At 41.8% G+C, this 26249-nt stretch overlaps 3 protein-coding genes across 4 annotated transcripts; 1 reads left to right on the forward strand and 2 right to left on the reverse strand.

Moving 5' to 3' along the window:
* The first annotated feature begins 678 nt into the window (after positions 1-678).
* On the forward strand, positions 679-4771 carry cd40 (CD40 molecule, TNF receptor superfamily member 5). Of its 2 annotated transcripts, none has more exons than XM_083675843.1 (9): positions 679-896; positions 1397-1478; positions 1612-1737; positions 1863-2009; positions 2170-2263; positions 2462-2511; positions 3039-3134; positions 3222-3259; positions 3539-4771. In XM_083675843.1, the coding sequence occupies exons 1-9, from the start codon at positions 837-839 to the stop codon at positions 3869-3871; spliced, it is 1026 nt and encodes a 341-aa protein (XP_083531969.1). In that variant the 5' UTR covers positions 679-836; the 3' UTR covers positions 3872-4771. The 2 variants fall into 2 exon arrangements, with proteins under 2 accessions (XP_083531969.1, XP_083531970.1); XM_083675844.1 differs by having other exon boundaries at positions 680-892.
* Positions 4772-6083: 1312 nt separating this feature from the next.
* On the reverse strand, positions 6084-7303 carry irx7 (iroquois homeobox 7; the record flags this gene model as incomplete). Its single annotated transcript, XM_083675990.1, has 2 exons — positions 6084-6860; positions 7091-7303. The coding sequence occupies 2 exons, from the start codon at positions 7301-7303 to the stop codon at positions 6084-6086; spliced, it is 990 nt and encodes a 329-aa protein (XP_083532116.1).
* Positions 7304-13067: 5764 nt separating this feature from the next.
* On the reverse strand, positions 13068-25967 carry LOC310808892 (ankyrin repeat domain-containing protein SOWAHA). Its single transcript, XM_083675991.1, has 11 exons — positions 25788-25967; positions 23512-23573; positions 22721-23020; positions 21651-21773; positions 19834-19890; positions 19220-19321; positions 18819-18821; positions 15880-15966; positions 14913-14985; positions 14703-14789; positions 13068-14445 (listed from the first exon to the last, which is right to left on the reverse strand). Exons 1-11 carry the CDS (start codon positions 25906-25908, stop codon positions 14276-14278), a joined length of 1185 nt encoding a protein of 394 aa, XP_083532117.1. The 5' UTR covers positions 25909-25967; the 3' UTR covers positions 13068-14275.
* Positions 25968-26249: the final 282 nt, after the last annotated feature.

Raw genomic sequence — 26249 nt, forward strand, 5'->3', positions numbered from 1 at the left:
CAAGGTGTAACATGTTTGTACTTGCTCTACTGTTTGGCATGTTGTCTTTTATCCATGAAAAGTAGTCGTTTTGTTCTGGGGTAAAACGTTGGCTTGATGGGCAAGAAGCATAGTGAAAGTAATATTGATATACGGTTCGTGTTAAATCTCAATATATTACCAAATATGACGTTTTGTAATTCATTAGGATGTTATGGTAAAAGGGGAATCCCTCTCCTCTACAGTTGTATTGGGGATTCTCTCAATTTGATGTTCAGGTAAAAGGGGAATCCCTCTCATCTGCAGTTTGGAAGTGGAAAGTACATGTCTGGAATTCAACATGGGGAACTGGACAAGAAATTAATTAATAATAAGTGAATAGCCTACATAAAATAGATTTGATAATGTTTCTTAAAATGTATCCATTGTTTTAAACGATATTTTCTTTTTCCATCATTGATATGGAATGATAACATTAAAGTATTCCTTTCACATATTTGGCATCCTGATTTATCAGAAACTTTTCAAGGCACAGCAAAAGGCACATTGCTGTAAAAAGTATGGCTGGTCCTATCTTTACATTATTAGAGGCCTATTTACTTTCTACACATCTAGTATTCAACACCATCTTCAGTTTTGACACATTTGTGTTATTTAAAGTGTAAATAACTGTGAAGCATTTAAAAGAAGTGGTCACATGTGTTTTGTCTGTCTCGGTGGGACCTGGGTAGTACCATCAGAGGAGGAAATCCCCTTTTTCTCTCCCCGCTCCTCCCTCCAAGTGGTCTCTCTTGGGCTATAAACCAATTGCCTCAATCGTTGCACGACCTGACTGTTGAAGTTGAGACGTTCCAGAAATGTCACATTGTTTGAAGATGAAGTTGAGAGGACATTTTCTTCTGCTGATATTGCTGTGGGTAAGTTGAATGACTGCTTTATGGAATTACGGCAGTCAGGCAGCAATACCTTTAACCAGACGGATATATGTTATGATACCTTACCGATATGTTATTATGCTTAGCTAATGCATTAATGCTTTGATTATGATTTCCTCAGAACTATGTGGAAGAGGGTGTTATCATTTTAACTGTTTGATTAAATGCTACTTTTTATCATTGCTGTTTGTAACAAAGTCTGCAATGCGTATTTCTCTCACACTTTCGGTTTCGATTTATAGTCCATTTTGAACACAGTATTTTTTTTATAGATTTTGCGTACTCGAAATAGTCAAGAACATTTTACAATGTTATTTGTTAAAATGTGTTGCAACTACGGTCGATACTATAGTATGCTATAGTGTATTTATGCGCACATTTTTGGGACTTTCCGCCCCGCCCCTGCCAGTGAATAGGGACTTTTCAGTTGAGCTGAAGTGAAATGAGATCACAGAGACAACATTTTGTGTCCTTGTTTACAGGTATTCCCCGTAGTTTACTCAGACTGTGATCCAGAAACACAATATTTCAAGGATGGCATGTGTTGCCCTATGTGTAAGCCAGGTATGGAAATCAATCTATCTACAATGTTTAATATCAATGAACCATTGCAGGATGTAGGTCTCATGTCACAGTTTCATTCTCAGTCTAACTGTCTCATCAATGTTTACTGTATAATAAGTACATGTTCTTATAGGCACCAGGATGTCGTCTTCCAATACTGGTTGCGTTGATCCACAATGTAAGCCATGTCTAGAAAATGAATATCAGCCTGACTACACCAAGGAAACACACTGCAAGCTACAACCATACTGTGACCCAAGTGAGACTTCTCATACATTTCATATAATACCCTCAATTTTATCTGTTCAATTTACATACTTGTATTAGCCTGTTCTTCTGCATTATCTGTTTGGAATAACAAAACACCTGTATCCCTGGTCACAGATAAAAACTTTGAGCTCATGAGTGATAAGAGTAAGACAAGTCTAAGCCAGTGCATGTGCAAGAGTGGACATCACTGCTCCAGTGAAGAGTGTATGACATGTGTGCCACACACTAAATGTGGACTTGGACTAGGAGTGCTCTATAAAGGTAAACACACACACACACACACACACACATACACACACACACACATACACACACACACATACACACACACATATACACACACACACCTTAGATGATTTATGCTTTTATTTATTACCTTAAGTGAGGTCCCTATAATCATACTATCCATATGTTTTCTCAGGTAATCACACCCATGACACAGTGTGTCAAGCTTGTCCAGCGGACACATTCTCCAGTGAGAACTCGGCAGAGAGCAAGTGCGTGCCATGGAAACAGTAAGTACAGTAACATGTGGTGTGTCATTACTGTAACAAGGGCTATGTTTGTTATCACACTGTATGTACAAGTAGCTATTATTGATGTAGTTATGACTGATTTGATGAAGATCTGCATTGTCTGTTTATAGGTCAATCTCTCTACAGGTAAATTCAAAATGCAAATTAAAATGTGGTCTCTCCTATTCATCTTTTCAGTTGTCAGTCTGGTTTCATAGTAGGGACACCAACTTCTGACACCGTCTGTGGTAAGTACAGAATCCGGAATAACTCAAATTACATATAGATCTGTAACTTTTTCATTACAACATATTGTAATCGATATTGTAAGCGATCTAAAATGAGTTCTGTCAAAAACAATGTCTACGCTGAATGGTACGCTGAAACCCGAAACTTGTGTAGGGGCTGTGTGGGATCAGAGAAGTACAGTTGTTTTCACAGTTTTCACTTTTAGACATAGGGCTGTGATAGTTACGCGGTTACATGGTTACAAAAAAGTCACAATGAGAACAATGTATCTTTAAGACTGTTCTTGTGGTTGTGTAGGCTAACCTCACAAGCTGCTTCCTGTGCACTCGTGTACACAAACATAACAGGTTGATATCTTACTGACATTTTCATTGGACACCGAATCCTCACCACTCCCATGCTCCTTGTGTATGAATCTGCCATAGTTAGTGATATGGATTGTCTACTTTCTGGGCGCTTTCAATAGCAGTCTATAATGATTGAGTACTAAACTTAATTGATTTTAATATTTGATTTTACTTCACAGTACAAGTCCTTTCTCATGCAACAAAAGCAGCCATTGGAGTCGCAGTTTTCGGCGCATTAATTACGGCATGTGTGGTCATTCTGTGGAAAATTAAAGGTATTTAACAATTTATTTTATGTTGTTCGAGTGAAAACTTTGACTATGACGGATTTTTACTCATATCTTTCTTTCATTTTGCACTAGGGAAACGTGGACAAGCAGATATTGGGAGGGAAGGAAAGGTAAGTGCTCCTTTGTATCAGACAAGACCATGATATAATGTAATATGGTACTGTAATACTAGGATGCACTCACAAATACTTAATACTAATTGAACCATTATTTTTCCAGGTTAGCCTTGTTAATGTAAAATCTCTTTTACAAAATAAACCTGGGGTATACTATGTTATGTTATTCAATACTAGTTTAACAACAGTGTTATCCCTCCTTTAATAGAGTGTTTGCAGTTTTTGTTTTATATTCAATGTCTTATAAATCAAACATTGTGTCTTGCACTATAGAGATGCTGTGTGGAATGGTGTACACATGACAATGGGACTGTGGTAGAGGCAGTATGTCATGAGGAGGCCCGTCCTATAATTCTTGTGGAGGAAGATAAACAACCTGAACATGAGGACGCCCATATTATGGTCCCTGAGGTTGGACAGCCACAACAGTCAGAGCACACCTCAATACCAGAGGAGACGGAGGATATAACCCAGGCTCAGGGCACCACTGAAAATGGACAATTGGTGAAACAGGAAGTGGGGAAAAGCCATACCCCCATGCCTGAATCAGAAATGGGTAATCTTATGCATCCTCACTATCAACCTGAATCGCCAATCTCCATCTAATGCCTAGCATACGTTATACGATGACCTCCTGCGCATTGTTGCTTTATAAATATTCTGTATATTATCGACTATTGTCAAAAAGAGTTGGCTGGGCTTGTCAGCCTGAAGTAGCTGAAGTAGCATCATTAAAAGTGTGCTCAACATTGGGCCGGTTGTGTACAGTCTCACAACATCCATTGTTGGGATCATTTGCTATAAATGAGCCAATTGCCTTCTCCTTTGGCACCCCTTTCCATGTATTAGGGCATAATTCTGTAAATATGTCAAACATAAAATAGAGTGTGTGTTTGCGCAACATATTTGCCTGATTAGGGCTCATTGCTCAACCAGGTCTGTTTTTTTAAGTTTTTAAGTTTTTTTAAGATATAATTAAACTGTCTGTCTTTCCTTTGCACTAAATTGTAAAAATATATATATATATATATATATATATATATTATTGAAATGTTCTTTACTCGCGGTTTGGTTTGTGTTTGTTTTGAAGTTTTTAACTATTATAAAACCAAGAGACAATGTTATGTGTTGGATTTTAGCTTATTTCTGGAGTTAACATTGCAGAACTACCTGATATTCTGTTTTGTTTATTCAATGGATAATTGAAGAGGGTTAATGAACTGATTTGTTACATAGATTCTCCACAAGGGGGAGCGAGTGCTTCACTAGAGCCATTTGAGGTTCAAAAACCATAATAATTCCATAATCATTGAGTGGTAAATTTAATTTACCCCGCCCTGTTCTTGGGTGCATGTCATTTTGTGGGTCAATATGGTCTTTTAAATGTATATTTTAGGTAGTTTGTGCAATGTAATGAAAAATCAAGACAGGAATATCTGGAGTGTCATTATAATCTATCAAGGATTATCAAATCTTGGAAATTGGAAGTAAAGATGATAACCAGGACTTTATTTGACTGATTTCAAAATGTTACTGACTGAAAGTTAGATGTGAAAAGAATGTGTGAATATTTGTGTTTATCAAGATTCAATACAATGGGATTGATAGCCATATTGCCATAACATTGATGTAAATACTATGCCTAACTCGGCAAACACATTTGGTCCCATTGTGTCCCCTCTGTTTGCTTTGGGATTACACCTCATTTGGGCCACCTGTAAAAAGAGGGTCTGAGGTGGGGACTGGGGACTAATCTGCCTTCTGCTCTGTGTTTGTGGTGAGTGAAGTCTAGTGTGTGGGTCTTGACGTGGGGTGAAGGGGACTGTGCATTTCACGCCCTTTGCTCCCAGGGGTTTTCTCATTATCCTGGGATTAACAGAGGTACAGACCTTTGAATTTACATGGAAACTTGGGGTAACTAGCCAGGGAGATGCCCTTTCTCACCCTCCAACAATCCCTGTATCCCCCATTAGGCCCTAGGCCTCCATGGTCCCCTTGTTCTTTTTAGATTACCTACACACAAAGTCAAAGGCTCGCTCTACCTGTAGTTCAGGATATAGTGTGCTGAACACTGAAACAGTTTATATTAACAGTATAGTGAATTGATTCACAGTATAGAATGGATGCATTATACCGTATGTTATTTGGTTTTGGATTTAAGTTCCACATGTTTTCCACCTTATCATTAGAATTGGCTTTCCAGCTTCCTTATTTGGGCAATATATATCATCAAAGCGTCACTTGCAGGAGGAATTGGTGTTAATTACCACCCTGCGAGACCCAACAATGAGATAACCAGGGCTAATACTTGATTGGTTGAAAAGATTTTTACAGGTCTGTGTTTGATATGATAATTCACTAATGTATGCTCCTTAATTAAAACAGCTCCTGACAGTCCATCAAGTTCGACTAGACTAGATCACCATGCTTCATCATACAATGTAGATTATTCATTTTCAGTCTCAGTTGTTATGCGTATCTGTTTGTAAGAACTGCATTTTGGTAATTTCAAAAGCCAGAGGAAGTGCACAACAAAGAGTGTAATGTTTTGAGGAATTTTATTTCGTAAAATAATTCTTCATAATAAGAATTATGAAATTATAATTTACAGAGAGTTCATCAAAAATATATCTACACTTATTTACACAAACATAACATGCTCTGAAAGAGTCTTTGGTCTCACACCATCCAACATTTCCAAATATAAGTAGTACATGTAAACTTCAGAAATGGACGGTTCCAGTCCATGAGGTTTGGAACGTTAAAGTGCAAAATATGTGAAATGTTTCTTTTACTATTTCAGTTTGTAAATGCTCTGTTATAGAATATCATGAGCAGAGTACGATGCGGGAATATAAAGTCCGTTCCTTGATGCCCATTCAGCCCACCATTTGCCAACTTCTGGGCCACTGGGATGACAAGCACTGTCCTTGGGCTTTTTCACTGTCTCCGATGTCGCCGTTTCAGCCAACGACCATATTTTGGGCTTTTGGCACTCAATGTTCTCTTTACTTTCCAAACGAGATGCTGTGCGATCTGTGTCATTCTCTTCGACTTTTCCCCCACCCTGCGTGCGCATACTGTCCTTATTGTCGTCGTGTGATTGTTGTTTCACCAGGCGCGCATCCACAGGCTGTGGCGTTGAATTGACCACAGCGTCTCCAATATCCTGCTTGTCATCTACGGCTTGAGGATCGATTTCATCCTCGTCGTCCAAACGGCTTTTCTGGGGGGAACCCTCGTCTTCGTCGCTCTCGCCCTCATCCTCCTCGTCTGATTTCCCTTTGGACGCCCAGCTAACTCGATTCTCCTTCTTCAGCCGTCTCCTAGCGTTGGCGAACCAAGTGGACACCTGCGTGAGGCTCATCTTAGTTACAATGGCGAGCATTATCTTCTCGCCCTTAGTGGGATATGGATTCTTCAGATGCTCGTTCAACCAGGCCTTGAGCGCGCTAGTGCTCTCCCGGGTGGCCACCTTGGCGACTCTGCTAGGGTCATCGGTAGATCCTGGTCGGTATTGCGGGTAGAATGGCCCTCCTCGAGCGAGAAGCGCTTGGTGATACGGAGAGGCAGCTTTCAGGTCGAAAGAGTTGTTCTGAAAAAGACAAAATATGATTAGATCCAGCTTTTGAGCGGTGCGTAAACGCGTAAATACGCATGACATTTATTGGTGATGATGGGCCGCATCAAGCACGGTTATGTTGTTTTGTGAGTGATACCAAATACGTTGATGATTTTATATGTGAATATAGCCATACAGGTTATCATGACACAGTAGAATCATGAACTGGAATCGAATTGAAAAGTTATTCTCAAATAACTTACCATGTGCGCGATGTGTCTGTGGTGAGGATAAGGGATGAAGTTATATCCATGAAGTCCTGGATATGCTATAGGAACCCCAGCCATCGCTGCGAGATGATGCGGTTGCTGTTGTACCCCAGGTGGACATCCCAAAACCGGTATCTGATATCCAGGTGGCATGTTGATATTTCTCTCAAAGAAGAAGTTGCCAAATCCAGTTTGTGACGCAGGCATCCTTACGTCCTGACTATCAGAGTTTGAATGACAATCCCTTACCCTCAAGAGCTCGTAATATACCCTTACTAACAGTCATGGGCGGTCTTAGCCGCAGTGATTGACAGCTGCGTTCAAAAGACCTGGCTTTCACTCGCATCAAATCCCATCAAAGGAGAACTCCGCTGTTCCTTTTAACGGTTTGGTAAAGGCGCTAAATACGTGATACTTATCTCAACCTAATCAGATCTATAGTGAGACGAATAATGAAACTTAATTTAAAATTCGTTTTCTGATGCGGAGAATACTGGAAACTATTCCTCTTTCTGCGTATGATTCACTTGCCAGTTGTTGGCACTGCATGATTAATGCAGGATGTTACAAAAACTATGGTCCTAATTTAATCTAGGCCACCTAAAATGCGCACAGATTTCCCTTTTAGGCCGGCGCCATCACCAACTCTCATATCGTGTTAACTCCTTGCTGATATTTACTACTTATTACTACTTATTTACTATTTATTACTGTTAGTCATTTTACAGTAAGAGATTAATCAAGTGCATGGTCAACAGAGAAAATTAGTTCCAGTTCTACATATTGCGTGTTTTACAGACAAGTAATAAACAAATAAGCATAATAAGCCATGCATTTAAACATGAAACTTGAGTAGTATCATGATAACATTCAAATGCTAAGACGATTTTTCTTTATCAAGCCTCACATCGGATTGTCTTTTTCTTTTCAATGTGTTGCACCAAGAGATAGTCTACTAATGATTTGAATTTGTTAACACCATGCATACCTCTAATGCCTCAAGGATGACACTTACACTTCTGTTTTGCAATAAGTAGGCCTATGTGAATTGAATTAGCCAACTTAATTAGTCCAAATTATGTTAACACATTTGCAGACGTTTTATGACCACTGATAGAACCTTTAATGTCTTCAATAATGTTATTTACAGTCTTTTTAAGTCAAATTATTTGTTGATTAGCTAACAACAGTTATTGGCTATTATATAAAAGAAAGGGAAAAAATAGGCTATTATATATCGTAGGCCATTCCCAAACAAAATCATTTGGAAACGGTTATAGGCCTACATGTAACTTACATTTTGTAACATTTCAACTTTCGGGGTGTCAATGGGTTACCTGCCCACGGCTCCGCATATTGAGCTATTTTGTTAATTTATTGTGATTGAATAATAACAGACTTCCCTTTACATGCTCGATGGTTTTGTTTTGGCTACAGCATTTCGTTTCAATGGCCCTAATTAAATGTGGTTAAGTGAAACAGGTGTTGACTAATGTATATGATAATTGTGAGATAACAAATGCTAATGTAGGGAGGTCAAAGGATTGTTACAGATAAGAAGAGAAGATTACAATTCTTATTCCTCTCCCTCGTTCATGTTCTCCAAAAGGACATCAGTTGAATCAGTAGAAAACTTGCAGAAAATGTAAACGTTTTTTTCTTACATTACGATGCATGTAGGCATAACTATCATGTGGTTTAAATATTTTGAATGCGCACTGTCGATTGTTAAATGACTGATAGGAGTTAACGGGGAAGATGTAGGATAAAGGCTAACGTTACAAATATTCCAGTTTTATTCAACATGTGTGTGCGTTATAAAGATGTATCTATCCTAAATAAGTCTTACACAAACACTTACAGCCAATATAGTAACCTTCTATTAAATTGCAAAAATATTTCGACTATTTTATCTTTATTATTTTTAATAATATATAATAAAGCAGTTTCCACCAACAATAATGGACTTTTGGCTTTTTAGACAGCTATCTGCTTGAACAATAGAACTTTGGAGCACATTATAGGATACTTTACTTGGTGGACTTACAAGTCTGTGTGTGTGTGTGTGTGTGTGTGTGTGTGTGCGCGCGCGCGCGCGTGCGTCCTTGCGTGTGTATATGTGAGTGTATGTCTGCGTGCGTGCGTGCGTGCGTGTGTGTGTGTGTGTGTGAGTGAGTGAGAGAGTGTGAGAGGGAGAGAGCGGGAGGCTGGAGGGAGGGAAGGCTTGTGCAGGGGGTAGATGGAGAGAGATAAAAACAGAGAGGAGGAGCTATTTGGGTGGGGTCCCCTGGGCCTAGAGCAAATTTGTACAACTGGTACAATGGGGTGACTGAAGAGCAAAGAGTAGGAGGCTTAGGCCATCACTACATCTCAGGACACAAACAGCTCAGAGCAATGGCTTTTGTCTCACTTGTAGACCCTCTTCTCTTTCTTTTCCTCTTTTGCAGCTCAGCTACAATGCAGGTGTTGGTCTCGTTCTGACAGGTCGAGGTTGTACTGTTTGCTATCAGGATGTTAGTCGTTTGCATAGAAAAGTGGCCAAATGGAGGAGGATTGTCCTCAGTTCCCTGTGAGATAAAGTACAAGATAGGGGATAGTGAAACAGTCTCTCTACCTCAGATACAGTTGGCAATCCCCATCTCTCAAGTTGAACTCAATGATCATCTTCATTTCCCTATCACATACATATCGTACTATACTGGAACTGTGCTTGACTACACTAGACAACCTAATTTTCAGGTAAAATACCAGTAGGACAGTGCAAGTCCTAATGAGCAAGTAATGACAATAGGCTCAGGTGTGACTTCAATTACTGGCCATCACCTGCCACTGAGCCGACAAAAGGCCTAAGTAGTATGTAATGAGAATAGCTCATGGGAAGGTGTGAACAAGACAAGAAAAGCTTAAAGGGAATCCACACAGAATTCAACACCTATTCCTTGTTAGTTTTCTTTTACCCCTAACCAGATACTTCTCCTAAAGTAGAGGGAGAGAAAGGGCAGTGAGTAGCAATCTTGTAGTGAATCTGGAGACATTGTGGGAGGTGGGAGGGGAAGACATTTCAGCTACACACTTGCTGCCCTGGGTAACCATAAATGTTCTGGAATAACAAATCCACATTCATAAATGATAGGATATTTTATGTTATATGATTGATTCTCAGTTAATAACCCCTGTAACCTGAAAGTTCAATCAGACATTGAGGTAAATCATTTTGTTATAAGAAATTAGAAGAAGTAGAAGTCAATTGACAACAAATGTGTAACCATCTCCCCCCAGAGCTCCCCTCATTCTTTCTAGTAATGGGATTTTCCTGGGACACAAACCCAAAGGAGAGATGTAAGCAAAGTATGAATGTTATCAAGCTCTCTCACCCCTAAACTATTAACCCACCCCCCACCCCCCCTCCAGACCCCTTCCAGTCTTTGTCCTTTGTCATTACTCTTATCAAGACCACTCTATCATTCTTTTTACAGAGAAGTGGCGCTGAAACCGCTTGCAAATGTAAGTATGTCTTTGTTAAGGGCTGGCCAAAGGCCCGCCCCTCTGCTCCCTCCTGGGTGTGCCCTGATTGACGGCCCCCCACTGAGTGAGTGACAGGCGGCGTTCGTTAGGCTGTGACGGACAGTGTGACAGCTGGGACTGCTGCTGATGTCCCTGCGTCGGGCCCGCTCCACCCCCGTGGGCCCTGGACCCCCAGGGGCCCCCAGCCAGCCCCTGCTCCCTGCTCCCTGGCGAGCTCACTGTGCCAGAGCCCTAGAGAAGCTCGTTAGCTAGCTGCACCCTGCCTCTCCCCCTCAGAGACTGGGAGACTCGCAGCAGGTGGCTCCTCCACGCATATGCAGAGAGTCTTAATGGAGAGAACAGGGAACCCACTCCTAGCCCACCCTGCTCCTGCTGCCCACTGGCATCATTCATAAAGTCAGGAACAGAGCTGTAGAAACTGGATGGCATACAAAAAGGTTCTGTCATAGTGAACTGCCCGAGACACAGTAGTCGCAGTGGAACCCATACAAACCCATACTTTTAACAGTATGACATGACGTAAGAGCACATAATTGCTAACATATTCAAATTATTATAATTGAAAAATAATCATGCATTATTTGAGAAAGAGCAATTGATTTCACTCATCTTTATAAGAGGCTATTTGTTGACTAATGACTATGAGTGTGAATATTAGTGTTGGTAAATGATCATGACATCTATGAACCATAACATAACACACAGAATGCTATTATTGGAGCGTGTCATTATTCCCTCAAATGTTAATATGTGGGCTGCATAACATAAAGTAATATTATGGAATTGTTAAGAAATGTAAAAAAAAAAAAACTGAACTTCATGCAGCTATTTTTACTGCCTCACAGTGAGTAGCTAATGAGCTTGTAAGGCATCTGTGACGTGACATCTACATTTCGAGCCATTTGTAAAACAAAGGCTACAAGGAAGCCAGGGGCACTGGGCTCTATGTTTCAAGCCCACAATAACAATGCCAACCAGGCGCTGGTGGGAGGCTTGGCTCTCATGGAAATGAGCAACCGAACCAACAATGTAGGCCCTAATCTCTTCTGAGAGGGGAATCAGTTACACAGCAGTATGCACCCCTCAATGCTTTTCATTAGAGTCAGCGTGCTATTGAAACACTAACCCCCCCCCCAACCCCCACCCCCCCACACACACACACCCTGACCCCCCTAATGTGTAGCCACAGGCCCTCCTTATACATGGACCAGATACAAGGTAGCCCCCCACAACAGAAGGGTCGAAAGAAGTGGGACAGGGGGTGGTATGGGGGGGCTAGGCCTCAAAGCATGGGATTAGAGTTAATGTGCCCTCCCTGGGATATAATCTCTTCAGAGGGGGACTTTGTTTGAGGGCTTGAGGGCAGTAAGATAAGTATCTATTACAGAAACTCCCTCTTATCCCACCCAACATCCCCCCCTTCAAAAATGAAACACTTGCCTCTGTTCCCTGTGTCTTCTGATATCCAAACCCCAAAAGAGAGTGCTGCCCTTTTCGGCTAATCTGGAATTAAGGTCTAAAGGCCCATATTTACTCCATCTGTAACCCACAAAGTCAGGTGGTTGATGTAAGATCAAAGGAAGCTTAAAAAGAAGTAAGGATATTTCAATGAAAGAGAAACAATTCTTCTTCTCACAAGTTTCATTTCTTTTCTTTTGTTGTTGTTAGGGAGTCCTGGTGTGAGAAGCATGACCATGGAGTCCAGAGCTGAGGATTTGTTGAAGTGTAATCTTGTTAGGTTACCCCTGTGTGTAATGAAAATATAGTATAATTTCATTATTAAGGGACTAAATCTTAATTCCATCCAAAAGGCTTATGCAGTGCCCAAGGTATGTTAAAATTAATCCATGTAACGTCTCATCCTGTTACTTAGTTTATGTTTGTCTTTGTTTCATGTTATTAATTTATTGTTTCCTGTTTATTTTTGTGTTCCTCACCTTGTCTCTCGTTTCAGACACTTCACACCCTGCCCTTGTGTGTTTCCCGCCTGTGTGATTGCCTACCCCGCCCTGATTGGCTTCACCTGTTCCTCATCATCCTTCCCTGTGTATTTAGTCTGTGTGTTTCCCTGTCTCTGTGCCAGTTCGTCTTTGTACCTTCATGTCATACGTCCCAACATTTCCTAGTGATAAGTATTCCTGGTTTTTGCTCTCAGAGTGTTTTTGACTTTGCCTTTTTGATGTTTTTTACCCCTTTTCGGATTATCTGCCTGTCTTTTTGAACTGCCTACCTGTGTACTAAACCCTGCCTTGCCTACTCCCATCCTGGATTATCTGTCTACCCATTGACTGCCTACCTGTGTGCCGAACCTTTCTGAAAGTAAAGACTATTCTATTGGATTTAAGTTTTTGTCTCCGAGTCATGCGTTTGAGTCTTTTGCCTGAGTACTCCTGCCATTACAATCCACACTGGGAGTAGCAATGTGATGAGAGCAGACACATTATTAATGAAACTAATGACAATTTAATATCAAAATATCTTTAGAATATAAATATTGTGCAAAACAAGTTTTAACAGAGGCAGGTTCAGTTTGAGGGAATACATTTAGCTTGAGGAAACATGACATCACATAACACTAACCTGTGTAAAAACTGAATAAGGCACTTCAAAAACTAGCTATTGTACGACACTTGTTGGCTTTTGGTATTAACGCAATAACAAAAAAAAGGCTAAATACACAACAAAATCCCTTACTAACCGATGACCAGAGGTGAACTACTGGTTACACTGATTTACAACATCATAGTGCAATATTCAACGAGGTACAGGAAACATGGAATTTGGATCATATTCTGGAACATCATATTGGCTCCGCAAGCAGCAGTTGTGTTTGTGATTTGCTGTTATAACATCTGACAATCATGGAAAAAAATTATAATGATGTGAGACATAATTGGAGCAAGATACACTTTAGATCTGTGATCCACATGCATTGTCAAATTGAATGTTTTCTGTTCAAATCATAAATAAACAAGGATCAAGAGAAAGGGAAGACAAATCCAAACAGACTAATTTAAAACACAAGAGTACTATGTAAATGCAGCATGCAAAATAGCTCCGTAAGTAATGTTATACAACATTCATTAACATTTACAATAGAATGCGAGAGATTTCTCCAGTACAATTAAAGCGATTAAATCCACAACCATTCAATTGTGTGCGTGCGTGCGTGTGTGTGTGCGTGCGTGTGTGTGTGTGTATGTGTGTGTATGCATTCATGTGTATGTGTGTGGAAAAAATTATAATAATTTGAGACATAATGGGAACAATATACACTTTAGATCTGGAATCCACCTGCATTGTTAAATTGGATGCTTTTCTTTCAAATCATAAATAAACAAGGATCAAGGGAACCGCAAGACCAATTCAAACAGACTCATTGAAAATGAGTAATATGTAAATGGGGCATGCAAAATAGCGCCATGAGTAATGTTATACAACATTCATTAACATTTACATTAAAATGTTTTTTTCTCCAGTACAATTAGAGCAATTAAAACCCAAACTATGAAATTGCGTGTGTGTGTGTGTGCACGTGTGTGCGTGCATGCGCGTTCTCACGCGTGTTTGTGGCCGTGCGTGTTTGTGGGCGGGCGTGTACGTGTGCATGTGTACGCGTGCGTGTGTAGAAGAGTGTCTTCATTCGATTGTTCCTTAGCGTGAGAACTTCCTAGGTCTGATGGCAGGGATCATGAGTTGGTGTGGGGCTGCCCTCTCCTCCTCTATAGGCCCCAGCTCCTCCGCTGAACCCCACTTCTTCTTCGAGTGGAACAACGAACCCAACTTCCTGTTCCGCCGTTCTCTGGCCTGGGCAACATGGAACTCTGGGGTGTCATGGAACAAAATAACAATGACATAATGTCATTCAGCAGATGCTTTTATATGAAGAAACATACATATTAAGAAGCTCATGTGAATATACCATAAACCTCATGTGTAATCAAGCCCACATCTCTAGTGTGGTACCATAGTCCAAACAGCTGATCATAATAGCTCATTCAAGCTTTTGGACTTTCCTACAGGTACCCAGTCGTCAGACCAAATATCAGAGGTTTCAGAGGCAAAATGATGAGACACTTACGCTCTGTGACCCCCGTGGTTGTGTCCCTAATGTTTAAATAATAGCAGGCAAGATGGCCGCTGTAGTCCCGGAGGTTCTCCTTGGCACCTGAGGGGAGGAAGGAGGGAGCTCTTCAATACACTGGCACCCCAACCCGATCTTGAACTAAAACCAAGTGAGTTAAATGAAAGTCGCTTCTTATGTGAGAGTTTCAGTTCTCCTGTGATTTACCATATGTTCCAATGAGCAGATCCAGAATGTGGTTATGGCCATGCAATGCTGCAATATGCAGTGGTGTATAACCCTGCAAACGAAATGTGGAAAACCATGCACATAGGTTAGTACTGTAGGGTTCACACCAAACACATGGGAATAATGCAAACTGTCTCTACAATTGATCTTTAAAGTAATTAACTGTTCTGAAAACCTGATCTTAGTTTTAAAGGAGACTTTAAGACTAGCTGACAAGCACACACTCAACACTCTGACACTTTGTTCACACTTAAGACCAAACAGGCTGTCCAAGTCATTTGAACATGACCTCTGACACTCTAACTGTGTGTAGAGGTCAAGGGTCAACCATGGAAAAATGTCGGAGTGGCTTTAATACCTACCCCCTAGAGTTTCCCATGCCCAAACAGCGCCAAGGAAAACACAGAGAGAGAATATACAAATTAGCAGAGGTTATGGCAACAAAACGTAATGACAAAACCATAATTGGCGAGTAATTCTCTAAAATTGCATAATTCTCAGTTTTGGCATGGTGGTACATTCAGACACTGTTTTGGGGAAACAATTAACATGACATAACATGATTTATTAGTCGTATACTCTCCAGTCCTACAACGCACACTGCTGTAATGCATTTACACAGCTGCATCTTCACAGGACCCAGTACCATGCATTACATCATTGCATCACAGAGGGCACAACACAAGCGCCCTGACCTCAAACAAGCAATCAAATGGTCAACTACCTTGGTAACGAGCATTCTAGCAAAACAGAAGGAAAAACTTTCATACCACCAGGTCCACTCTTGTTTGTGGTGCAAGTTGTTAAAATGGGAAGTACTCACATGCTGCAAGACATGAGAAGAGATAAACAAAATGAACGATATGTAAAAAAAATGACAGTTCAATGATCTCACATGGATACAGCATATATTATATTCAAATAGGATGAGAGAGAGGGTACTCACAGACTTTGTGTTGACATCCGCCCCTGCTTTGGCCATCAGCGTGGCCATGTCCTCTTTGCCGTGTTTGGCTGCCCAGTGAAGAGCTGTCTGTGTCCAAACAGAGGGGAGAGGGAAGTATGAGCCATTCACCACATACACCAATGTGTCCATAACTAACAGACTCAGGGTTTCATATAGAAATGTGCCACAAGGGAGTCATACCTCATTGAGCAACCACATTCATTCAACAACCGCATTCTTTCAAATACCACTTAGTTTGTATTACTGTAGACACATATGGACTATTCTCAGTGATAGTAATTGGCAAAGCATCATTACTTCTCAAACAAGCCATTTAAACAGACAGGGGCAGGTTGAGCGCTCTGATTGGCTGTTCGAGGGAGGGGGCCAGCTGTGCACAGGAGGAGCGGAGGGATGGAGGGATGGAGGAGTGGAGGGATGGTTTCCTGCCATCTAACGGAGCCTAATTACAAAACAACACTGCACTGTGCCCATGGCAGGGGGGCGGCGGGGGAAGGGGGGGGGGGGAGCAGCCGCTTGTCACAGGGGAGAAGATTGATGATGTTAGTGTGACCTGCAAAGGGGAGACCCACCCAGGCATCACCCCACTGTCTGTCAGCCCCCATGAGGAGGACAGGGCCCCCACCACGCACACCCAGACATACGCACACACAGATGCTAACACATGCTCATATAGACATATACACATGTGGTCAGAGCCATGCTCAGAGACAACACACACACACACACACACACACACACACACACACACACACACACACACACACACACACACACACACACACACACACACACACACACACACACACACACACACACACACACACACACACACACACACACACACACACACACACACACACCCATTCCCATGCAAACCACATCCACCTGTCTGCAATAGTGCTGCTGCTGTGATCAACAGTGTTGCTCTTGTTAGGGTGTTTCTGACCACTTCTGACTGTGTAATTATGGGCATGAGAGCTTTACTGCTGCAGATGTCAGCATGTTAACCACAACCAGTGATTCTGAAACTAACTCCAGACATAAACATATTAGCCAAAGTCGGTTACCTAAAATATGAATGGGCCATTCCACATTTCTAGTGAGACAATCTGAGCTCACTACATAACCATTGTTACCATTGCTTGTTTATTGAATTGATAAGTGTTTTCCATCATGTGGGCTATACCACAACGGCTGTGTACTACTGTATATGATTGCACAGAGGGGCATGAGGGAGATAGATACACCACTAGCTGTCCGGGGGCAGTCTGAGAGACAGATTGTGACTGATGAAGTCTGGCTGGAGTATCTCCATCTCTTTTGTCTGCCCTGTCACAACCTCAAGACGGATTGGCCGGCTGGCCGTTTGACTGGCGGCTCGGTGGGCCTCCTAGGGGGCGGGCTTGACGGACGAGGCAGGACAGGATGTGACATCTCGCCTCCTCGTGTCTCTCGTTCCTGTCCCGGCACACTGGGGTGGTGGCCCCCCGCCTGCCTGCCTGCTCACTCAGTGACGGCTCTGTCTCCACCGCCACGCATACACACCCGGTGAGGGAGTCAGTGGCCAAAGGGCCGAGGGGACGGTCAACAGGGGACACAATGACCTATGGCCCAACACCTTCCTGGATATAGAGGAGGACAGAGAGGAGTGATGGGAGAATGATGTACTTACAAACTGCAGGACAGGGACAGAGGAAGTCCATCACAGCAGGAGGGGGGAGCCCATGTCACATGCAGAGGAAGGGAAAGGAGAGAGAGAGGGAAGGAAGAGGAAAGGAGAGAGAGAGAGAGAGAGAGAGAGAGACAGAGAGAGAGCATACTGAAGGTTAGATTTGGTGACATATTTGTGTAACTTCAAGTGTGCCAGTCTGGGACTCATACGATGTGATTCAAAAGGAGGCCTGTAAGAATGCTACGATAGAGAGAGTCTGTAAACCCCTTGATACCAGGCCTGACATCCGCAAGATCTAAGTCTTCATCAAGCAAAACCAGTCCACATAATCCTGAAAACATAACCTGACAGGGAAAAACTCTGGGTCCTGCACATAGACTTCAAACAGCCCTCTGATCTCCTTTAACTCCTAGCCTTAGCTGAGGCTTCCCTGTGCGTGACTTCACCAGGTAAGCAGGCAGGCAGGCTTGGCACTACCAGGGCAGGGCAGAACTCTGGGCAGGGCACTGACTGAGTTTACCAAGGCCAGGCTCTGGGATCTGTGCTGGCTAAGGCCCAAGAACATCAAAGTAGCCTGGGGGAGCTTTAGCACCTTCCCGGGGACACGGCCAACATTGTTCTTCAATTAATCCCAGCCTGCTCTATTACTTTCAGATTATCTTTAAGTGGTTGAAGTCTTTGTGGAGCATTAAGAGTCTCTCTTTAATCCCCATACCCCCATCTCCCTGCACTTCAATGGCGGCCGTGCTATCTTGTCCGGGTGGGGACTGAGGATGGCAGGGGCTTAGGGCCTGGTCTTAGAAGGTGGTCTGCCACAGGACAGTGTGAGAACTCTGACACAGGGGAGGGACAACAAACATGAGACCAAATCTCTTAAGCACACTGGGAGACAAATAAAAGGATTTGGGTTGTTAGGGGGGGCACAAGAGCTAAAAAGCTATCTTTCATAATCCTTTTGATAGTGGACCTTTGAAATGCATGATCTGGATGTTTTTACACAGGGTTCTTGGAACACAATTAAGTAGAAAAATCACAATGAAATGAAATGACTGTGTGAATCTAATACAAATGAAACTTGGAGTTGAGGAAATGTTTTATACTTCATTTTGGTAATAAAGTTCTATAAATCAGAGGAAATACTTTGGAATAAGACCAACTATCAATCTAATGTGTGGTCAATAATCCATAGAGAGATAAGATAAACAGTAGTATACACTGTTAGGGAAATACTCAGTCCACTTACCCCCTGAGAGACAGTCATGGTCACAGTCAGGAACAACACAGCACATTCAAAAGAAAAATAAGAAGAATGAAAATGAAGAATGAAATCAGTCAAACTATGTACTCCATGCGCTTGAAAGTATGCAAATATAACCCTATTTTTAAAGGACGTATACTCACTGAAGTGAAGTCCTAGTCGAGACAAATGAAAAGGAAAGAAACCCGAAATTAGCACGGTATTTTAATAAAAAACAGTCCAATAGCTTACCAAGCTCAAGCCATACCTCCATGCCCAGACAGACCTATTGCATTCATTCAAATTGTTGCATTGATTCAAGATTGTACTGCAGTTGATTCAATATTCCCCAACAGATACAACACTTGGCCTTAGTTTCATTGTAAAAGCTGGTTTTGGGGGACTACCTTCTTGTTGGCCAGGGAGGGGTCCTGTTTCAGCAGCTGGGAGAGGTCAGAGAGGCGACCGCACGCAGCAGAGTAAATCCATTCCTTATCCACAGGGTCCAGCTATGACAGGACAGGACAGGGCAGGACAGGGGTGGGAGTGGATGAGCTCAGGATAAGCACAGAGTCAGTGCACACAGGACAGTTTACACAAGTAGTGTAAACCCACAAAGTGTACAAAATGACTTGAATTCACATGTACAAACACACACATATATGTACACGCACACACACACACACACGCACCAACACACACACACAAACAAATACACAAACACACACACACACACACACACACACACACACACACAGAGCGCTATTATCCACATCCTGTGCTGCGCTCTATTGATACTGTAGCACTGAGCACACAGCCCTGTGACCCATATCCTATTGAGTCACAGCTCCAATACCGTGGCTCAGTGTGTCAGAGACCAGCAGACACAGACTGGGAGACATCCACAACATAGATAACACAGAATAAATGACTGGACATTCTACTGAGGGTTTCTACATTACTCTCCAGTCGCAGCGCCTCAGGTTAGGTGAAACAAATAATGATTAAATGTGAAACTCACGGCCACAGCAGTGGAGCCTATACTGCCCATACACTCTTCTTCTTGCTCTGACTCTGACTGAAAGACAGATAATAAGACATGTATGTGATTAGTACAACATTATCAGTGTCACAAAGCAGGCGCTTTTAATGACGTTCAGTGACTTGTATCACAAGACACATCAGCTGGAGGGGGGAAAGAGCCTACTTTGATTCTAACCCAGTGTGCTAAGAACCTAATACACACACACGCACACACGCACACACACACACACACACACACCAATCACACTGTTTTTCACCTCAAACTTTAGATGGCAAGAGGAGACGAAGTGATCAAAGAGCGTCAGACAGGTAGGAGTGTGGCGAGACACAAGTGAGGTTTTCACACAAAGGGCAATAATGACTCTGAATTCAACAATTTGCCAAACAACATGTCAGTGGACCACATATCACAGCTCGCACCATTCTGTATGTATTTTCCCACTGTTTTACAAGGGGTAAAAAATGCTCCAAAAATAAAGAGCTCAATTTTCTCTGAATGTACAAAAGTGTCATTCTGACTGATGAATGTGGGGCGGAAAATAGTGCTTTTCTTGCGTTCTGAGAAGCACTTGATTGCTAATTGTTCTCAGATCATAAAGGGGACATGGTGTAAAAACACACAGGTCTTTCATGTTCCTCGCACCAGCTGACACACACAGGGCTGTTTAACAGGGAAAATGGTGGGATATTTATCCAGCCAATTCCATGCTGGCACATGTCCACTTTTTTTCTTGCTGGAAACTAAAATTAAACAAGGGAAGAAAAATATTGTCGAGCAGAAAGTGGAGTTGAATCCTGAATAGTTACAATTATGTTTTGACAATTGCCCTCTCAGCACTTTTCTCTTCTCTGTCATGTCACTTCCATTCCTTTTGTCATGGGGTAAGGCTTAGAACTATGGATTAGTACAAAGTGATACTTGAACTGGTCAAACACCTCAAGAGTAAAAAACAAGCAGAGTTACTGTTACAAAAGTTACTGTAAAACTGTCTTTTGAGCAAAGAGGAAGTTCAACCAACCACAGAGTAACAGACCAAACATGAGACACTGGAGAGGACACAGGGGAATACGAGCTGACGACTACGTAAAAATGTTATTTCCACACCAACGCCTTTCTGAGGAATCAATCCTCTGATACAACGACCACTTTTGAATGTGTAGTTACTCATGTATAGGAAAGGTTGGAATTTGAATGATCCACTTTCAAATGAACTGTGATCTATGATATTGTTCAGCAGTGATCCGGTTAACCCAGCCCCCAGTAAGGTAGAAACAGTGGCATGTTAAAAAAACAGTGTGTCCTAAATACACAGTTCATTGGTGCGACTAACACCCAACACACTTAATCTGATTGTAGTGCTATATTCATATACTCTAACATATTTCATCTGTCTAAGGTTTAGGCCAGCAAGGAAAGCCATATCTTTCCAGATGAATCTCAATCTGTTTAATGGGACCAAATCATCATCATCTTTCTAATGAGTTCAAACATGTTGCTGCTTAACATAATGACAGAGGGCATTATTCAAATGCAAATTGTTGCCCCCCTCATGTAGTTTCCCCCCTCTTAAACATGCAGCATTTGTTTCAAATCCAGTTAATTTAGCTAGCTCCATCTGGTGGAGATCTTAAGAAACACACCCTGGTATGACTCAAAACACTCTTTAAAGTAGCACTTCCCTTCACTGTTCTCATGCAATTATTGTTTTGCTTATGCAGTTATAACAGTGAAAAAGCCAAAGGCAAGAAATAAGACTGATCTGGTTGAAACATGGACTGTTACTAGCCTCTCACCTTTGACCCGGAGTCCTTGTCCAGCTCATCCTCTCCATTGCTGGGCGCTAGGGGTTCCCCAAGCTGGAGAGCAGGGGCTTCATTTAGAATAAGTGGTGAGGTGGTCCTCTCTGTGTGCTGTTCCTGGAGGGGGGGAGCCATAAGAATACATAGAATAAGGCCATCTTTTTATTCTCTGCTTACTGTAGCTCTACAAGAGTTCTGGTTGTGTTCACAGGCTTGTTGAGGTTATTAAATAGTCACATGTTGTGTGAAACCACTTGTGCCGGTGTCCTCTTCCTTCCTACAGGAGTTGTGAGTAGAGGTTGGTTTGTGTGTTAATGGTTTTGGTGCTTCACACACATTTACTGTATGTGGACACTTTATCAGCTTAAAAACATATCTTTAAAAGCTATGCTTATAGACACTAGAGTGCTTTCAATTAACAATACAAAGTACTTTTGTCAGATTATCATGTATCTAATCTGAGCTGCATGCATAGTGTATTTTACTGCAGTCAAATGTTGTTGTTGTTGTTGTTGAACCCAGACATTTATCAGTAGATTCAATGAGACTCATACATCAACATCTTTGAATGTTAAAAAGGGTTTGACGCCCAGAATCAGTTTTTTTAAACAGCTACACCCTTTGTGCAAAGATATGCAGACTGGAGCAAGCCGTTTGTTTGACTTTCCCTTTCTTATCACTGAGGTCTTCTGTGCTTCACCACTGATGGCCTGAGTGAGGTCATATGAGAGCACTATTCTTTATGAGGATTCCTGAGAGGCACGACTTGTTTTTCTACTTGTTTTCTCTCTCTCTCTAATGCCATGTCATGACACAAGGGGCTCTTCAAAATATCCAAACTCAGATAAGAGCTGACAGGGAATACGCAGAGTACAAACTCACAAAGAGAGACTATTTTAGAGAGAGACTGAAAACATCACTCACTAATAAGAAGGTATGATCTCGCTGTATGTATGATATCATAGCTTGAGTCAGTGTTGTTAATACATCCCATCCTTAATTTAGTGCAGGAACCTTAAAAACGGTCACGCAATCAGTGTGACAGAGGCATGTTTGGATCTCACCTCCTGTGTGTACTCCATCTCAGGGGCTTCTGTGACAGTGATGCTGGGATGCTGGGCCCCCTGGCTTGGGGATCGGGATGTACCTGGGGATGGGACAGGGGAAAGGTCCAGTCCTATATCTGAACTCTGGAAGTCCCTCTGCGGTGTAGAGGGAGACTCTACCCCCGTGCCCTCCCACTGTACTGTGGCTGAGGTCCTGGCAGGACTGCCCTGTCCCTCCCTGTCTGTCCCATGGTGCTCTGTGTCCCTCTCATTCAGCAGCTGCCTGTACCTCTTCTTTAGGACCAAGTACTTCTCACCCTGACAGAGACAGAGAGACAGAGAGACAGAGAGACAGACAGACAGACAGACAGACAAGACAGACAGACAGACAGTGGATATGAGAGTGCAGCTTTGCCTTATAAGAAAACTAATTCCTGAAATAGGTGATACAATACTGTGGATCCATAAATGGATTGGACTCATCAGAAAGTTGCATCATCTACTCATATTACCGTTATCATATGCCATTCATTTAGTTAGTATATCATTTAATGCAAATAACCATGCAGCTTACTACAGGGACCACAGAGCTGAGGCTACAGACCTTTAGGGAAAATAGTAAGTAGTAAACAGAGACAGAAAATATGGGCCAGATCCTTTTTTAGTCACATTAGCACCAACAACAACCATGAATGGCTCAATATTGTGGGAAAGCATTGTGTGTGTGGATCATTAGGCAAACATGCGTGTTGATTTTATCATAATGATATGATTCTATAGAACACTTACTGGTCTCCTACTTTACTTACATTCTCTGACTTCACTACCGCAATCCTGTCAATGATGAGTTTGAACTCCTCTCTGTATTTGGCTGGGGAAAATAAACATGAATTATTTTCTTTTTCCAAAAACACCCCCATGAGTGTGATTAAACACAGGAAATGTCAAAGGATGAGGGAAAGAATCACGTGGCTGCCTTTTTAACATGTGTATTAATAGACTATTCATGGAATAAATGGAACTGGGATTAAATATAATCTCTAAAATAGTTTCCTCAGATTATATCAGATCCATATCAAAAGGTAATGTTCAGATATTTACAGTCCCTTCCCTTCAGAGGTATGTTGTTGCATTGAAACTGTTTACTTTACGAGGATCGCTGTGGCATTCCAAGATGTGGATTCTGCCTCAAGAATGCATGTTAGCTATTTGAGATAGCAGTGTGGTCTGCCTGCGAGGACTGCCTGCGAGGACTGCTGTTCTGTGACTTCATCTCCCTCTAAAGAGGCCAGAGGCACCAGGAGGGAGGAGGTTCGTACCAGCTCAGGCCAAACACAGCTCAAGTTGCAAAACAATCATCCCAAAACAAAGTCACTGGGAAAGGGACAAAGAGGAAACCAGGCAGAAAAAAATAAATAAAAGAAACTCACACATCCCCAAAGGCCCAACCTGTCTCTTGTTTTCCGCACTAAAGCTTTCCAAACTATTGGCGAATTTGACTGAAGCAAACAAACTATTGGCGAGTATGACTGCATCACTGTGATATCACTAGGATCACTGTGGCATTCCAAGACGTGAATTCAGCCTCAATAATGCATGTTGGCTATGCGAGGGCCTGCAAGGGCTGGTGGATGAGCTGTTCTGTGACTTCATCTCTAAAAATCGAGAACTGATATTCTAACAAGAGGTTAAGACTCCAGTCCATATACTACAGTATGTACTCTCCAGTAAGACCAGCAACTAACATCAATTCTAGTTCAACAGATTCGATCTGGGTGGCCATGGAGACTGTTCTGGTAAACGTATATGCTGAGGTACTTCATTTGAAAGAATGCTTAGGTATGTGGGGGTATAACAGTCATGGACAATTGAACTCTTTCCTTTTTCCTGACAGCAGCGGGAAAGAACATTAAGAATGAGACAGTCACATAGTTCACATGCACAACAGGAAATCCAAAGGAAGTAGCCACTTACATCTATCAACAAAAGAATGTAGTTTACATGACCAGCAATTCATTAGCCTGAGGTAGATAGCAACTTAGCAACAGGACTGCGTTGTCGCATTCCCAGATGTCCCCATTTTGTTCATATCATAAAAGCATTTCCATTAGAAACCTAGTGATGCATGTGGACTCAAGTCTGATTAAAAGTCTATTATCATCACAATCATGCCATTAAAGCTGTAAACACATGCTAAAACAGAGTTTAAGCATGTGGGGAAATAATTTTGTTAATTGGATAGCCATGTCAGATGGCACACTATCAAAGCAGCTTTCTAAACCTCTGTCAACAACTGCACCACTGATATAGCATCTGGACAGCACACGCTGACAACTGTACAGTAATACAAGGTCACATTGGATAAGCATTTGGAAAGGTCAGAATATGTTAGGCCTACTGATTTCATGCATACAGGACATTGTAATTACAAATATCACACACATCTCAATACAATAGAGAACAGAACACATTCGATTCTAAAACATGATGTAGCAAAGAGATGGGATAGTGGTTCAGAAAGATCGTCCTGGGTATAAAGGCAAAACTGTTGTCACAGTCAACGTGATCATTGTGTTATGTCACAATTGTGTACCACAGCCTACACACAATGGTGAAGATGTTTGGTGTGATCTGGTGCCAGGCTCGGGTAGTCAGTGAGTCAATGCTAGTACTAGGGGATTCAGGCATGCAGCTACCACCGGCCACAGAAAGGAAATGACAAAATTCCTTGTGTAATTGTATCTGTTTACAGAACCTTTAATGTAAAGCAGATGTTTAGTTTATCCGACTGGTCTGAGAGCAATGAGGAAAAAGCGGGGTTTGCTGAAAAACTATAATGAAACAGAATTGTAACAACATTATTACATTGTGACTGGATCATATGGCTACCGTTATTCATTTGACAGATCTCCTGTAAGGCAGCTGTTAAACAGGAGGTTATACATGGTCAGTGACATTTGCGTCAATACATCAATCCCTGTTCAATTGTAACTGTTGCTCTAATGAGCTTGTGTGCAACTGTTGCTATTTTTGGCGGAAATAATTTGTCATTTAGAAATGTTTGATACAATAGATTGCCACTTACCCCGCAGTTGCATGTCGATATGGCCAATAAAAGGCTTGTATGTTTTCAATAAATCAGCATTTTTGACTTTCCCCCCTGCTGTATAGAAATACTCCAGCAACGATTCTTCACTGACATCCATTTTAGCCTAATGTGTTCACAGTTTCAGTGAATAAATGACTCATTAATCGGTTTCTTGGATACTCCTTATGCTCGTTTTACTATTACATTATGCTGTTCCCCCAGCTAATTTGAGAAAAAAATAGTATACGGCCAACTTTACTCCACCCAAACCCAAACACTACGCCTCCTCCTGTTAACCCTTTCATGGCCTGACAGAAAACGGAGAGTGAGGCCATAAGAAAGGATTGTGATGTTTGTTACTGCTTTGTTATAGAATTAGATTAGATCAACCATATCTCAAAAGACCATTCAAACTGCCTTTAACACTGAGGTCAGAATGAGATTAATCTTCCCAGACAC

The sequence above is a fragment of the Argentina silus genome (genome assembly GCF_951799395.1).
Source record: "Argentina silus genome assembly, chromosome: 8".
In the NCBI taxonomy this organism is placed as follows: Eukaryota; Metazoa; Chordata; class Actinopteri; order Argentiniformes; family Argentinidae; genus Argentina; species Argentina silus.